General features: G+C 48.9%; 1 protein-coding gene across 2 annotated transcripts in view; it reads left to right on the top strand.

Moving 5' to 3' along the window:
- The first annotated feature begins 790 nt into the window (after window positions 1-790).
- Window positions 791-15,783, top strand: part of map1sa (microtubule-associated protein 1Sa) — a 43,235-nt gene continuing 28,242 nt past the window's right edge. For both annotated transcript variants that reach the window (XM_086004358.1, XM_086004356.1), the window contains exons 1-2: window positions 791-938; window positions 3,628-3,729. In XM_086004358.1, the coding sequence (XP_085860484.1) occupies window positions 824-938; window positions 3,628-3,729 (217 nt within the window). In that variant the 5' untranslated portion in view covers window positions 791-823. The remainder of the gene's footprint in view (window positions 939-3,627; window positions 3,730-15,783) is intronic.

Below are 15,783 nucleotides of genomic sequence, written 5' to 3'. Positions count from 1 at the left end.
GGCGCGGCAAGAGCCCCAGGTGGGCAGAGGAAACGCTTCAAGGACACCCTCAAAGCCTCCTTGAAAAAGTGCAACATCCCCACTGACACCTGGGAATCCCTGGCCCAAGACCGCACAAAGTGGAGGAGAAGCATCCGGGAAGGCGCCGAACACCTCAAGTCTCTTCGCCGGGAGCAAGCGGAAGTCAAGCGCAAACAGCACAAGGAGCGCACGTCAACCCAAGCACCCCACCCACCCGCCCCTTCAACCATCGTCTGCCCCACCTGTGACAGAGACTGTAGGTCCCGTGTAGCCTGGGGCCGTGTAGCCTGATCCTGCTCCTATTTCGTGTGTCTAATTCTGTTAGATTCAGGAGATGGTTCTGTGATAGTGGATTGGCGGTTAGGATCAGATCAGCCATGATCTTATTGAATGGCGGAGCAGGCTCGAGGGGCCGATTGGCCTACTCCTGCTCCTATTTCTTATGTCCCGCATTGGACTCATCAGTCACCTGCGAGCTCATTTTTAATGTGGAAGCAAGTCATCCTCGGTTCTGAGGGACTGCCTAAGAAGAAGAGAAATGCAAGTTCTTTCTTGATAAGTGTATTTTGCAGCAGTAACTGATTTTTGCCCCTCCCTGACTCTGATCGCCGAAACACTGGATTTGAAATTGACACGAAATTCCAGGAAATGGAGAAAGCGCGCCAGTCACTGTTCCAACACGGCTTCCTGCTCGCCGCTGATTGGCTGTCGGTGCGGTCATCCCGCCTATTAATAGGCCGTGACGTCACGGGCAGGGGCGGGAGGGAATTCTGGCGGAGGAGCCGGAGAAGGAGCGGCGTAAATGGCGGCTCCGCAGCAAGGCACCGGCCCCGAGCGCAAAGCCTCGGCTCTGGTGGTGGTCGGAGAGGCCGGGAGCCCCGAGCTGCTGCGGGATGTGATTGCACAGATCGAGCGAGGTGGGGCTTTAGTGCGGGAGAGGGTCAGACAGGCGCTGGGATTAAAACAGGCGAAATCCCGGGCAGAGGAGGCGAGCAGATTGTAGCGGGGGCGGAAGAAAGGGAACTGAGGCTTTGCAAATGTTTATCATACCCTGCCCGGGGTATCGGGGCTTTGCAAATGTTTATAATACCCTGCCCCTGGTATCTGGGCTTTGCAAATGTTTATCATACCCTGCCCGGGGTATCTGGGCTTTGCAAATGTTTATAATACCCTGCCCGGGGTATCTGGGCTTTGCAAATGTTTATAATACCCTGCCCGGGGTATCGGGGTTTTGCAAATGTTTATAATACCCTGCCCGGGGTATCGGGGCTTTGCAACCCTTGAAACTCGCTCCTGGGGCATTGCGACTGTGCGGCCTCTCCTGGGGTATTTGGGAGTTCGTAAAAACCCCTGGTAGACCACTCGGGGCGGGGGGAGTCTCCGCTCCATTGCCGCCGGGAATGTCTTTTGTTTTCTGCCTCCGATGTGGTGAATTTTGCCTCTGGATGCGGGTAGAATCCTTCCCATTGTTTCCCTTGTAACAACACACTCGGTCCCTGCAGGAGCCAGGAGCTTGCCGTGGCTAATGCCGGGGTGATGTTGAGTGGCTGCCGGAGGTTCTGGCTTTGGGTCGAAGCGGTGAGACGCCCTGCCTTGAAGCTTTCAGGGGCGGTCTGTGTGTGTTGGAGTGATGGCGCTTTCATCGCAGTTTGGAGGAATCGGTTTAATATTTTTGTCCACCCAAAAAAAAAACCCCACCCACAGTCTAAGAGGTTGCTTGTGATGTTTTGGAAAATTATTTTATCTACATATATCCCCGGGGCAGATGTAACCCGAGCTGGACTCGCGCCTGTCTCTACAACAGAGTTTGAATTTTTCAATGCATTCCCGCAGAAACGCCTCCTTGCGTCTGGTTTGCGGGACATTCTCTTCCGTAGGATGTGTTGGGGCGGGGCGGGGGTGGGGGGTGAAGAGAGGAGATTAAAATCTCCGTCCCGCTGTCCTGTGATGTGCGGGGATTCACTGCGGATCCCAGGAATACTGACAGACAGCGGATCCATAATTCAACCCCAGGAACCTAGTCAGTTTCACCCGCCCCTCCACCCCCCGATACAATGTGCCAGTTTCACCCCCTATGATACAATGTGTCATTTCAACACCCTGATACAATGTGTCAGTTTTACCCCCGCGGATACAATGTGTCAGTTTCACGCTGTTCCCGGGGTGCGGCGGATACTTTGTGTCAGCTTCCTTTTATGGACACAGTGTATCTGATGTCAGTTTCCTGTTCCTACTCTAACTTCCCTTGGGACATTTTACTAGCTCAAGGCGCTATATCATTGTAAGGTGTTGTTGTGGTCTGCCCCCTCCTTCCTTCCTCCGTATATTCCCAATGCTCCCGAGATGCTTTTACACTTAAACTGTTGTTTTTTTTTAAATTCCCATTTTTATTTGGTCTCCCTGGGCAGATTAGGATCCCCTGTGTAACACGAAGCCGGCCCTTCGAGTTTACTCTATAGTGGGCAGGCCAGCTGAATCCACTGCAGATCGGTAATCTGTTATTACCCTCTGTAGATGGGAGCCTGAAGTGACAGGGACAGACTGAGTGAGTGGGCAAAACTGGCCGAGGGAGTTCAATGTGGGGAAGTGTGTGGTCATCCACTAGATCCGAGAAAGACAAATTGGAATAATTAATGGTGAGAGTCTAGGAGCTGTATGTACAAATCACTAAAAGCCAGTACAAAACACACTCTGAAAGGCTAATGGAATGTTGGGCTTTAACTCGAGGGGGGATCTGGAATATAAAGCAGAGAAATTGATGCCTGAAATAAGTTCAGTTCTGGGCCCCGCCCGTCAGGAAGGATATCTTGGCCTAGGAGGGGGAGCAGCGCAGATTCACCAGAATGATACCGGAGCTAAAATGGTTAAACTATAAGGACAGGTTGCACATGGTTCTACTCCAGGTGGAGTCTGACCAAGGCTCTATAAAACTGTAGCATAAATTCCTCCTCTGTATTCCAGCCCAATTGAGATACAGCCAACATTCCATGAACCTTTTAAATTGCTTTTTCTGTCTTTCTACTGGCTTTTAGATCTGTGAATGTGGACACCCAAAACCCTTTGCCCTCGCTGCCTCCTCCTCACTGCTCGTGTTTCCTCTCTGACAGCTGTGGCTCAGTGGGCTGGGCAGCTCTCTCTCTCTCTCTCTTTTTCTTTCCCCCGCCCCCCCCCCCCCCCCGAGTCAGAAGGTTGTGGGTTCAAAGTCCCACTCCAGAGACTTGAGCACATAAATCCAGGCTGACACTCCAGTGCAGTGCTGCACTGTCAGAGGTGCCGTCTTTTGGATGAGACGTTAAACCGAGGTCCCGTATGGCGCCCCAGGTGGACGTAAAAGATCCCGTGGCACTATTTCGAAGTAGAGTGGGAGTGTTCTCCCCAGTGTCCCAGGGCCAATATTTATCCCTCAATCAGCATCACTAAAACAGATTATCTGGTCATTATCACATTGCTGTTAGTGGGATCTTGCTGTATGCAAATAGGCTGCTGCATTTCCTACATTACAACAGTGACTACACTTCAAAAAAATACTTAATTGGCTGTGAAGCACTTTGGAACGTCTGTTGGTTGTGAAAGGTGCTATATAAATGCAAGTCTTTCTATTTCCAGGGATCCTGTCCTGGGACATTGATGCTGCTACCTATAGCCTGGATGAACAGCTCAAGCTCTTTGTGTCCAGACACTCAGCTACATTTCCCGAGGAATCGAAGGGTAAGATTGTGGCTTCATTCAATTTGTTGCTGTGGTTACCCGACCTTACGCAAACACGTCGACTGTGAACCTCTTTCCCAATTCCACCTAATGGTTCTTCCTGAGTCCTGGTTGCAGAGTTTGTGAATTTCAAATGTGGAAAGCTGGGGGGTTTTGTATTTTCTGTAGTCGGTGATGTTGCAGTCCTCAGATTGAGCTGGTCTCAGTCTGCAGTGCTTGTTGAATACTTTGGAGTGAAATTTGAGGCTGGTCTGGTTTTGATTGCAGGGTTAGAGAGGGGCACAGGGACCACGCTCCCCAATGGCCCATCTTTCTCCTATTGAAGTTAAGGGATCTTCATTTGAAAGAAGAAAGGCCAAACCTGCATTTCTACAGCGCCTTTCACTAACTCGTGACATCCCAAAGCGCTTTACAGCCAATGAAGTACTTTTGAAGTGTAGTCACTGTTGTAATGTAGGAAACGCAGCAGCCAATTTGCACACAGCAAGCTCCCACAAACCAATGTGATCGGGTAATCCTGATGTTGGTTGAGGCAAGGACACCAGGAGGCATTCCCCTGCTCTTCGAACAGTGCTGTGGGGTCCCCTGATACAGGCGCTCAAACATGTTGCCCCTTTTGGGGGTGGCGGGGGCAGTTGAGGTTCAAATCCCACAAGTTTCTCTGTGGTAGCGCACAGTGTGAACCATCTCAAACACCCACACCAGAAGGTTTCCACCTTAAGCTGTGCTGAGTGAGCTGATCTCAGCCCCACAATTGGCCTCAGTACCCCAGCGCTAGGAAGGGGGAAGTTGTGGCCAGGGTTCTTGCTCCGGTTGTATCTGGATAACTATGCTGGAAAGTGGGGTTGGGTCGAGGTTGAGTGCATGTCGGGCGGAGGGGGGAGGATTTGGATCGGCTGTTATACCCCCCTCCAGTTGAATATCCTATTGGGACTGGCTACCCTTGTACATGAAGGATGGTTGTTGGTACTGGATGGCAGCAGGCAGCTGTATCTCGCCAAGATGGCATCTCCAGATGAGCAAGAAATTGCTAGACACCTGACTAGCTTTGTCCTTTGACCCAGGAAGAGCTTGTTCCAGCACGGACTCCTAAAATAGCACAGCACAGAAGGAGGCCATTCGGCCCATCGAGTCTGCACCAGCTCTTTCGCAGAGCAATCCAGTTAGTCCCACTCCCCCGCTCTTTCCCCATGTCCTTGCAATTTTTTTCCCCTTCAATTATTTCTCCAATTCCCATTTGAAAGTTACTATTGAATCTGCTTCCACCGCCCTTTCAGGCAGCGCATTCCAGATCACCACCACTCGCTGTGTAAACATTTTTTCCTCCTGTTGTCTCTGGTTCTTTTGCCAATCGCTTTCAATCTGTGTCCTCTGGTTAGCGACCCTCCTGCCACTGGAAACAGTTTCTCCTTATTTACTCTAATCTAAACCCTTCCTGATTTTGAACACCTCTATCAAATTCCAAGGAGAACAATCCCAGCTTCTCCAGTCTATCCACGTAACTGAGGTCCCTCATCCCTGGAACCATTTTAGTAAATCTCCTCCGCACCCTCGCCAAGGCCTCGACATCCTTCCAAAAGTGCGGTGCCCAGAATTGGACACAATACTCCAGCTGGGGCCGAACTAGTGTTTTATGCAGGTTCAGCATAACTTCCTGGCTTTTGTCCTCTCGGCCTGTTTATAAAGCCCAGGATCCCGTCTGCTTTGTTAACCTGCCCTCCCACCGTCGGAGATTTGTGCGCAAACACCCCCAGGTGTCTCTGTTCTTGCACCCACTTTAAAATGGTACCATTTAGTGTGTCTGGTTTCTCCTCGTTCTTCCTACCCAAACTTCTCACTTCTCTGCACTGAATTTCATCTGCCACGTGATCACCCATTCCACCAGCCTGTCTGTGTCTTCTTGAAGTCTATCGCTATCTTCTTGCTGTTTACTACATTTCCTGTCGTGATTCACCCCCTCCTCACGCTGCCCTTTGTGACTCGCTGGGGGAAGTGAGCTGTGGGCCTGCCAATGAAGGGAGTCTCTCTGGGACTGACTGAGCGTTTCTGCACAGGGCGCTGAGTCATCGGCCCCTGTGGGAAGCACCTGTTCATCTGCCAGTGTCCATCCCTCTGTACCAGGAGGGTCCTTGGACTGGCTGGACATTGCAGAGGTGGTGAAACCTGTAGCCTCCCCAGGCTGCACTGAAACCAGTGATGATATCGGCATGGCACGGTTCTGTATGTAGAACGAGCTCTGGTCAATTCCACACCGCTAACAATCTAACTACCAAACTTTTATTTTAATAACTTTATCTCTCATCTGGTTTGAAACATCCGAGGGAACGAATTCAACTCCTAATGATCGGTTTATAGAACACGTAGAGTCCCCCCCCCACCACCCACCGCTAGCTGCTGACGAGAGGAAGTGTCCATGGGGTCTGTCTTGCAATTTTCTCCCTTCTTCCCGCCCCCACCCCACATTCAAATCTGTGCAGGTGGCACATGACCCACTGTGGGCAAAGAAAGACTCGCATTTCTCCAGCGCCGTTCACGACCTCGGGACTTCCCAAAGTGCTTTGCAGCCAATGAAGTATTTTTGAAGAATAGTCACTGTTGTAATGTGGGAAACCAGGCAGCCAATTTGCACACAGCAAGATCCCACCAACAGCAATGTGATCAGATAATCTGTTTTACTGATGTTGGAGGGATCAATATTGGACCAGGACACCGGGGAGAACTCCCCAGCTCTTCTTTGAAATGGTGCCATGGGATCTTTTGTGTCCACATGAGCAGCAACAACTTCTTGTATTTATATAGCACCTTTAACGTAGTAAAACATCCCAAGGCGCTTCACAGGAGCGATTATCACAGTAATTGGACACCGGGCCACATCAGGAGATATTGGGGCAGGTGACCAAAAGCTGGGTCAGAGGTCAGTTTTAAGGAGCGTCTTAAAGGAGGAGAGAGAGGCGGAGAGCTTTAGGGAGGGAATTCCAGAGCTTAGGACCCAGGCAGCTGAAGGCACGGCCGCCAATGGTGAAGCGATTATAATCAAGGATGCTCAAGAGGGCAGCATTCGAGGAACGCAGATATGAGTGGGGGTGGTTAGAACGTGGGAGGCCGGCCAGGAGTGTATTGGAATAGTGAAGTCTCGAGGGAGCAAAGGCAGGGGTGAGTGTTTCAGCAGCGGAGGAGCTGAGGCGGAGACGGGCGATGTTACGGAGCAGATGGGACCGGTGGGGTGGTGGGAAAGTAATGCCATTTGATGGGGAGGTGTAATTATGTCCGTATTGGTTTCCCGACTGAATGATGGGTGCCCTGTCTGTGCTTTGATTTTTGGATGTGTGGAGTACTGCCTGGTTTGAATGCAGTGTGTCTCAATTATCCTCCTTTGCCAGGATTCTTCCTCGTCCTCTTTTACAAAGCTGGGGGGGGGGGGGGGGAAATGCTAGATTTTTTTTTTTTTTCTGACGGAGGCAGGTGTTCAGGCTGTGGGGAGGGCAGGAATGTTGGGAATCTCGCCCGTCTGAATCCGTGTGTGTCTTGACGGTGTCTAGTTGTCTCTGTTGCTGCTGCTTCTCTCTCTGGCCCTAGGAGCAGGGTTTAGCACTGGAGCACAGAGTTGTGTGGTTTGGACACTGCCTCAGGGAGGGGCGCACATACTTTTAATAACTACACGTCTCCTCTACATTTATAGACACCAGGAATTCTTGGAAAAGCTCAAATGTCTTGCAAGCAGTAAAAGACACTGCCAAATATAGTTATCATCCTGCACCAAAGATGGCGGCCAATCAAACCTGCACTTGACCAAATGTTAACTTCCTTCCTGTATCAAAGATGTCTGCCAATCAACTTGACCAAAAACAGGAAGGGAATAAATATTGGCATTTTTCTAACAAAATCTATTTATTTTGGTAGGATTCGGTTGCTAATTGTACAAAATATGCAAGAGTGTGATCATACTTTAGTCCAAATGTACTGCAGGCAGGAGGAGCATCACTCTCTTGTATTTTTCACTGACCCAACACCTGGGCCACAGCAAGGTGGTCAAAAGCGCTGAGCGGGAGGGGGGGAAGCAGGAGAAGGGTCCTTGTTCCTGGTAGCTGCAAATTCCAGAGCGCTTGGGGGCCGACTGCTGCTTGTGGCAAAGGCCGAGTGCAGGGTAGGAGAGCGAGGTGGAGAAACTGCCGGACAGTATGGAGGACATGGTGGCAGTTCGAGCGCAGAGTCTTTGGCATAATTGAAGTGGACAGATTTGGGTCTCTGCTTGTCAATGGCGTGGAGAGCTGCCCAGGAGGGAGGTGAATACACGCTGCAGATGACAGATGGTTTATAACCCAGAACTGTTAAATAGAACTGGTTTGAAAATCTCACGAGACTGTGGAATTTGCTCATGAGAAACTGATTCCAGTGGCAGAAGGGTCGGTAACCAGAGGACACAGATTGAAGGTGATTGGTTCTTGCCAGAGGGGAGATGAGTGGACAAACTCTCCACTGGCAGGAGTCATACCTGGTGTAAAGGAAGATGGTTGTGGTTGTTGGAGACCAATCATCTCAGCCCCAGGACATCGCTGCAGGAGTTCCTCAGGGCAGTGTCCTAGGCCCAACCATCTTCAGCTGTTTCATCAATGACCTTCCCTCCATCAGAAGGTCAGAAGTGGTGATGTTTGCTGATTGCAGTGTTCAGTTCCATTCACAATTCCTCAGATAATGAAGCAGTCTGTGCCCGTATGCAGCATCCAGGCTTGGGCTGATGAGTGACAAGTAACATTCGCACCAGGCAATGACCATCTCCAATAAGAGAGAGTCTAGCCGCCTCCCGTTGGTATTCAATGGCATTACCATCGCCAAATTCCCCCACCAACAGCGGCCTGGGGGGTCACCATTGACCAGAAGCTCAACTGGACCAGCAACATAATTGCCGTGGCAACAAGAGCAGGTCAGAGGCTGGGTATTCTGTGCCGAGTGTCTCACCTCCTGACTCCCCAAAGCCTTTCTACCATTTACAAGATCAGGAGTGTGATGGAAGACTCTCCACTTGCCTGGGTGAGTGCAGCTCCAACAACACTCGAAGCTCGACGCCATCCAGGACAAAGCAGCCCGCTTGATTGGCACCCCATCCACCACCTTAAACATTCACTCTCTCCACCACCGGCGCACTGTGGCTGCAGTGTGTACCATCTACAAGATGCACTGCAGCAACTCGCCAAGGCTTCTTATGCAGCACCTCCCAAACCCGCGACCTCTTCCACGACAAGGACAAGGGCAGCAGGCGCATGGGAACACCACCACCTCCAAGTTCCCCTCCAAGTCACACACCATCCTGACTTGGAAATATATCGGCCGTTCTTCTATCGTTGCTGGGTCAAAATCCTGGAACTCCCTCCCTAACAGCACTGTGGGAGCACCTTCACCACACGGACTGCAGCAGTTCAAGAAGGCGGCTCACCACCACCTTCTCAAGGGGCAACTAGGGATGGGCAATAACTGCTGGCCTTGCCAGCGATGCCCACATCCCGAGAATAAATTAAGAAAAAAAATTTGCCGGTGTGGACTCTTGTCAAAGATGGTGGACAGTAAAACCAGTGGCGCCAGTTATAATTGCTGCCGCTCTGCAGACATTACTGGAAGAGCAGCAGGGGAGTTCCCCCTGGTGTCCTGGCCAATATTTATCCCTCAACCAACATCACTTAAATGACCAGATTTTTTAAAAATCATAATACTGTTTGTGGGAGCTTGCTGTGCACAAATTGGCTGCCGCGTTTCCATTACAACAGTGACTACACTTCAAAAAGTACTTCATTGGCTGTGAAGCGCTTTGAGACAGCCTGAGGTCGTGGAAGGTGCTATATAAATGCAAGTCTTTCTATTCTGATGGTTCCAAATTCAGGTTTTGTAAACTTTGCTCTGAAGTCTAGTCAAGGCAGAGGATGAAATATCGAGGCCCGTCTCAAATCTAACATGAATAGACCTTTGACCGTGCACGTGTTCCAGATGATGTGAATTTCACATGATGGTGCTGTTCTGAGAGCTTCTAGCTTCTGTTAATCGTCAGTTTTGAAGGCCACCGCAGTGGCCCCAGAGAGAGAACATTTGATCCGCTTGAGTATTTTAGATCGAGGGTCACAGATTCTTCTGTTCACAAAACGCCTGTGGTTTAAGCAAACCCTTTCGTGCAGTGGCTGCAAAGCCCCAGCCAATCAAACCATGTGACTCGAGCGGCGAGTGAGGTTCCAATGCACAAGCCAAATACTGCGGATGCTGGAAATCTGAAATCCAAACCGAAAATGCAGGAAATACTCAGCAGGTCCGGCAGCATCTGTGGGGTGAGGTTCTAATCCCAGAGCCCAGCCTGTGAACTTGGTGAACAGTTTGCATCAATATCTCAGCACTTGCGGTCCTGGTTTACCCCCTCTGGTCTGTCGCTGTGTAAGTGAGCTCCTTGCTGGATGGGGCAGGATTCTGCCCGTCGCCCACTACCCACCAGAAAATCGATTCAATCTGATAAATATTTTGGAGATTTACTGTGATGTTTGAGGCAGATTTTCTGGGGATTTGGGGAAACCTGGTCATAGTCATAATGCCACAGAAGGAGGCCATTCAGCCCATTGAGTCCATGCCGGCTCTCTAGAGTGTGGGTGTGAGGTCAGGTTGTGGGCAATGTTCCCATTTTGTTGTTTTTTTTTGGTGAGCAGCCCCTCATTCAAAATACTGCGCATGCACGGTTTCTCCCAAAGACCGGCTGCGCAGGAGGTCCAGAGCGCTGCGTGACTGCGCAGCTTAAGAGGAACATTGGTTGGGGGCGACGGGGTGAGGGGGGGCGCGGGGTGGCACTGGGTGGGTGAGAGGTTGGGGAACAGCTTGTACTTGCCTCGTGCTGCTTGGCGCACTCTGTGGGGCCAGTTTACCCAGTCAGTCAGGACACAGGATGGTGGAAGCGGCAAAGATATTAGATTTACATCCAAACTAGGAAGGGATAATGTGATCGTATGCGTGACTTTTCCCAATAGTGTGAGGGGATCTTTAACATCCTATTAAATTGCTCCCAGCCCTACAGTGACAGACCTGTACCCACCAGTACTGTACCCCAGTGTTATACAGTGACAGACCTGTACCCCAGTGTTATACAGCGACAGACCTGTATCTGATTATTACACTGCTCAAACCGCTCTCTTTGGATACGACCTAGGTTTGAAAGGGCAGAATCTGTAGTTTTGTTGTTTGTGTTGAAAGGGCACAGTGTGAACACCGGTCACCGAGGGTTACACTCGCTGCATTGCCAATTCCAGCACCGCAGTCTAACAGTTCATGCCGAGATACTGAGTCTTATCCCACCGTGTGACTTTGTCCTGACCTGCTTGGGAGATTAAACAGCGCTGAAACACAATTCCTTTTATTTTCTGTCGCATTGATTTTTGGATTCTAAAATATCTTCCAGCCTCCTCTGCAATCTGGCCCCGAGCCTGCACGTTGCATCATGGGCCAGTATTTGCAGTTGGTGGCGCGCCTCAGAAATGCACCTCCAACACTGGGGGGGTGGGGGGGAGAAATCCGAACCGACCTGGCTCCCGGGCTTCGGGTTCTGGGCCTCCAGGCCTATGCCTGCATAAAGTCCCAGGGACGCAGGCGCTTCGGAAGCATACCTAGGATCACGCGGGCCCGGTCCTCCTATCGGAAAGGGGGATTCCATTGCTGTCCTTTCCAAACGGGATACCCTAATGACGAGCAATGGAATCTCCAAATAATTAAAGAATTTACACGATACGACTAAAAAAAAAAAAAAAAAAAAGTTTCTATTTTCACATTTGTCCCTTTAATGAAGCAATAAAAATTAAATTTTTTGAAAAATAATTTTAAATATTTTAATCCAGGCCAAAATTTACACAAACCAATTTGATTTTTTGATTTTTAAACTTTTAATTTAACATTTATATTAATTCTTACCCTGGTGAAAGCGAGCCCTGTGCCTGCTTTTACCAGGTGTAAGGGTTTCCTGGGCAGTAGTTGGACGAACAGCCTGACTCTGCGCCAGCGGAAGTGACTCTTTCGGTTTGGAGGATCTGTCGAGGTGAACTTTGCCGGTCGAACTTGTGGGGCCTTTTACAAGGCTTACGGCGTCTTAACGTGTGTCATGGGCCCTGCAAAATCCAGGCCCATATTTTTTCAGTTTGTTTCTCCCCGTTAATTGGCCTGGCTGGATCCTCCAAGTTCATTGGTGCTGCTGTGACAGGGAGGACCCTGTGGTACTTCCTGAGGTTTTTTTTTTACCCTCTTCCCATGCTGGACAATATGGCCGACCCTGAGATCTCGCTGGGGGGGGAGGGAGGGAGAGAGGAGAGGAGGGGTGGGATGAGAATCTGGACTAGTAAAAACTGGGCCAGGTTGACGCTCGTCTCCACACTGAAGCCTCCCTTTGACCAGGAAGGGGCCACAATTGGTGCCTTGTCTACGAAGTTGGCCGATCTCGGTCTGACAGTAAGATGCGCTACCGTTGGATGCAGAAGCCTGTGGCTATCCAACAGACACGTGTACTTGGCAGCAGAAGATGGCAATCAGCAGCGGGATTTATTCCTATTTCCGCCCCACCCCCCCCCCCCCCCCCAAAAATCCTAGATCAAAATCACGGCGGGCGATGCCCCCTACAGTGGAACAGCCGACACATCAATGATGACCATTTCAGTGAGGTGCCCGTGTGTAGCCAGTGCCCATGGAACTGTATCCCAGCAAGTGTTGGGGCCCTTGGGAAGAAGGATGGGAATGTTGAAGTTGCTGTTTCCTGCCCTGTTAACTGGCAGCCAGCGAGGGGCAGGTTTCTGTGTGATTTGTATAATGGCGCCGTTGGATCGATTAGGGATCGAGGGCCTACTTTCCGTCCTTGTACATGTCTATTGCCTTCATCTTGTGCTACAGTGAGCCTCCAGGAATAGTTAGACCCTGTGGTGGTATCCATGGTAACCAGGCTTCCTAGTGGGGCCGAGGCCTCTACAGGAAGGAAGTCGTGTAGTGTTTGCAGTGAGCTGAAGGCTTCATTGTTTTGAGATGGGTTGAGTGCTGCTTTCCTTCAGCTGGAGTCGGTGTTGGGGCTTCATAAACTTGTTTGCTGAGGAGTCCCCAGTCTGGATGAGGAGTGGGGGCAGGGTGGGGTGCATAGTGAGGCAGTGTGTGAATCTGGCTTGTCTTGAATCTTCCAGGGAGGAGGATTAACTTGGAGGGAGCAGCACCGAGGTGTCGCCTGCAACTGTTAGATTCTCTCTCCGCCTCGGTCTGTGGGTCTCCTTCAGCTGTTGGCTCTCCCTCCAGTCAGCAACCACTCTCGTGTGTTCCTTCGTGTTATCCAGGTGTGTCTGTCCTATTGGCCGTATGAGTTGGCTGTTGCTCTTCGCAATCCCTCCATGGCCTCGGCCCTCCCTATCTCTGTAACCTCCTCCAGCCCCCTACATCCCTCCCTATCTCTCTAACCCCCTCCAGCCCCCTACACAATTTTTACAATTTTTTTTTTACAATTTAAATCGCTTTATTGGCATGATAAGTCACATCTTATGTTGCCAAAGCATCAAAATACATTTATGGTTTAGCACATAAACGCAGTTCTATTCATACAGTGTATAAACAGGTATATCCCTGAGTGTATAAACATACATTCGCATTGTCTATATATATTTTTTTCTTAGTTTACTGGTTGTCCCTCTGTTCATGGCAAGCTGTAACATAGTGCGCCGCCAGTGTTATACAGCTTCTCTCCTCTCCCAGTAGGAATGGGAGTTTTTGGTTGTCATTCAGATTTCTGAAATCAGGGCATATTTGTGAGAATTTTTGGTAGAAATTCTCCCTGATGCCCTGATATTTTCCACAAGCTGTGAGGAAGTGCATCTCTGTCTCCACCACTCCCTGACTGCAGTGAGAGCATATCCTGTCCTCTCTTGGCAGCCTGGTCTGCCTGTGTCTGCCTTTTTCGATCGCTAGGCTATGTTCGCTAAGTCTGTACCTTGTCAAGGTTCTTCTCAGTTTGTTATCCTTTACCATGGTCAGGTAATCAGCTATGTTGTATTGTCTGTTTAGGGCCAAGTAGCAATTGAGTTTGCTTTGGGTTTTTGTTGTTTCTGCCCAATATGTCAGATATTTTTCCTTTTGCTTAGCGACGATTGTGTTGGGTCGAATTCTTTGTGTTACCCTGTCACTGTCCTGGGGCTGGTTATTGTTAGTATTGTTAGTAGTTACTTCACTGAGTCCCAGGACTAATTGACTGAGGGTATTCTTCTTTATGGTCAGCTCTTGGCATTTCAGGGCGTCGTAGTGATAGCATTGGGGATTGCTCATTTGTAGGTGATTCCAAAATTTGGTGGCTCTTTTTTGGATAGTGATTATTAATGGATATTGGCCTAGTTCCGCCCTGCATGCATTGTTTACTGTTTTCCTTTGAGTCCGGAGGATACTTTTACAGAATTCTGCATGTAGGATCTCAATTGGGTGTTTGTCCCATTTTGCAAATTCTTGTTGAGTTAGTGGTCCCCATACCTCACTGCCATAGAGTGCAATTGGTTCAATTACTGATTTGAAAATTTTGAGCCAAATGCTAATTGGGATTTCTATTTGGATTGATTTTTTGATGGCATAGAAAGCCCTTCTTGCTTTCTCTTTCAGTTCATTCACAGCCAGTTTGAAGTTTCCCGTAGAACTGATTTTTAAGCCCAAGTATGTGTAGTTAGTGGTTTGTTCAATTTTGGTTGTTCCTACTGTGAAATTTATTTTGGGTCCCTGATGTTTGGATCTTTGCTGGAACACAAGGACTTTGGGGATTTATTGTCAGGGCCCAAGTCTGGCAGTACGACTCCAGCAGGTCCAGGTTTTGCTGTAGCCCCTCTTTAGTAGGTGACAGCAGAACCAGGTCGTCTGCATAGAGGAGGAATTTAACCTTGGATTCATATAGGGTGAGGCCGGGTGCTGTAGATTGTTCAAGTAGTTTTGCCAATCCATTTATGTAAATATTAAAGAGTGTTGGTGAGATTGGCGAGCCCTGCGTCACCCCCCGCCCCTGTGGGAAGTATTTTGTTTGTTTGTCTCCAATTTTAACTGCACATTTGTTGTTTGTATACATTGATTTAATTACATCATATGTTTTCCCTCCTACCCCACTTTCGATAAGTTTCAGGAATAAACCGTCATGCCAGATGGAGTCGAAAGCCTTCTGGAAATCTACAAAGCATGCGTAGATTTTGCTTTTGTTATTGTGAACGTGTTTGTCAATTAGGGTCTGTAGGGTGAAGATATGATCGGATGTTCTATAGTTTGGCAGGAATCCAATTTGGCTTTTACTCAAGACATTGTGCTCCTCAAGGAAGTTTATAAGTCTTTTGTTTATGATGCTACAGAATACCTTCCCCAGGTTACTGTTTACACAGATGCCTCGATAGTTGTTTGGGTCGATTTTGTCCCCACTTTTGTATATGGGCGTTATGAGTCCTTTGTTCCAGATATCAGGGAAATAACCGACACTCAGAACCAAGTTGAAGAGTTTTAGGATAGCCAGTTTCATTTTGTTGTCTGTGTGTTTAATCATCTCGTTTAGTATGCCATCTGTCCCGCAGGCTTTTCCTGGTCGCAGGTCCTTGAGTTTTTCAAGAAGTTCTTTTTCTGTTATTATGGCGTCCAGCGGGTTTTGGTTATCTTTTATGGCCATTTCTAGCTTTTCCAGTTTTTTGCATATTTGGTGTTGCTCTGGTCTTAGTGTTTTTTTCTGGTATAATTTTTCAAAGTGGTTTACCCATGTGTCCCCATTTTGAATGGCCAAATCGTCGTGTTGTTTTTTGTGTAGTGTTTTCAAGTTTTCCCAGAAACAATTGGAATCAATGGATTCCTCCATGGAGCTGAGTGTATTCTTAATATATTGCTCTTTTTTGGTTCTGAGTGTGTTTCTGTATTGTGTTAGTGTCTGACAATAAGTAAGGCATAGTTCCTCGTTTTCTGGATGTCTGTGTTTTTGGTTTGATATTTTTCTAAGTTTTTTCCTCATGTTATGGCAATCTCGGTCAAACCATTTTTCATAGTTTTTTGTTTTGGGTTTGTTCTTGCGAG

The sequence above is a fragment of the Somniosus microcephalus genome, chromosome 13 (assembly GCF_052327205.1).
Source record: "Somniosus microcephalus isolate GS21.2 chromosome 13, FLI_Smic_1.0, whole genome shotgun sequence".
NCBI classification, from domain to species: domain Eukaryota; kingdom Metazoa; phylum Chordata; class Chondrichthyes; order Squaliformes; family Somniosidae; genus Somniosus; species Somniosus microcephalus.
The sequence above is the reverse complement of the archived record's forward strand: the minus strand, read 5'-3'. Positions and strand labels throughout refer to the sequence as shown.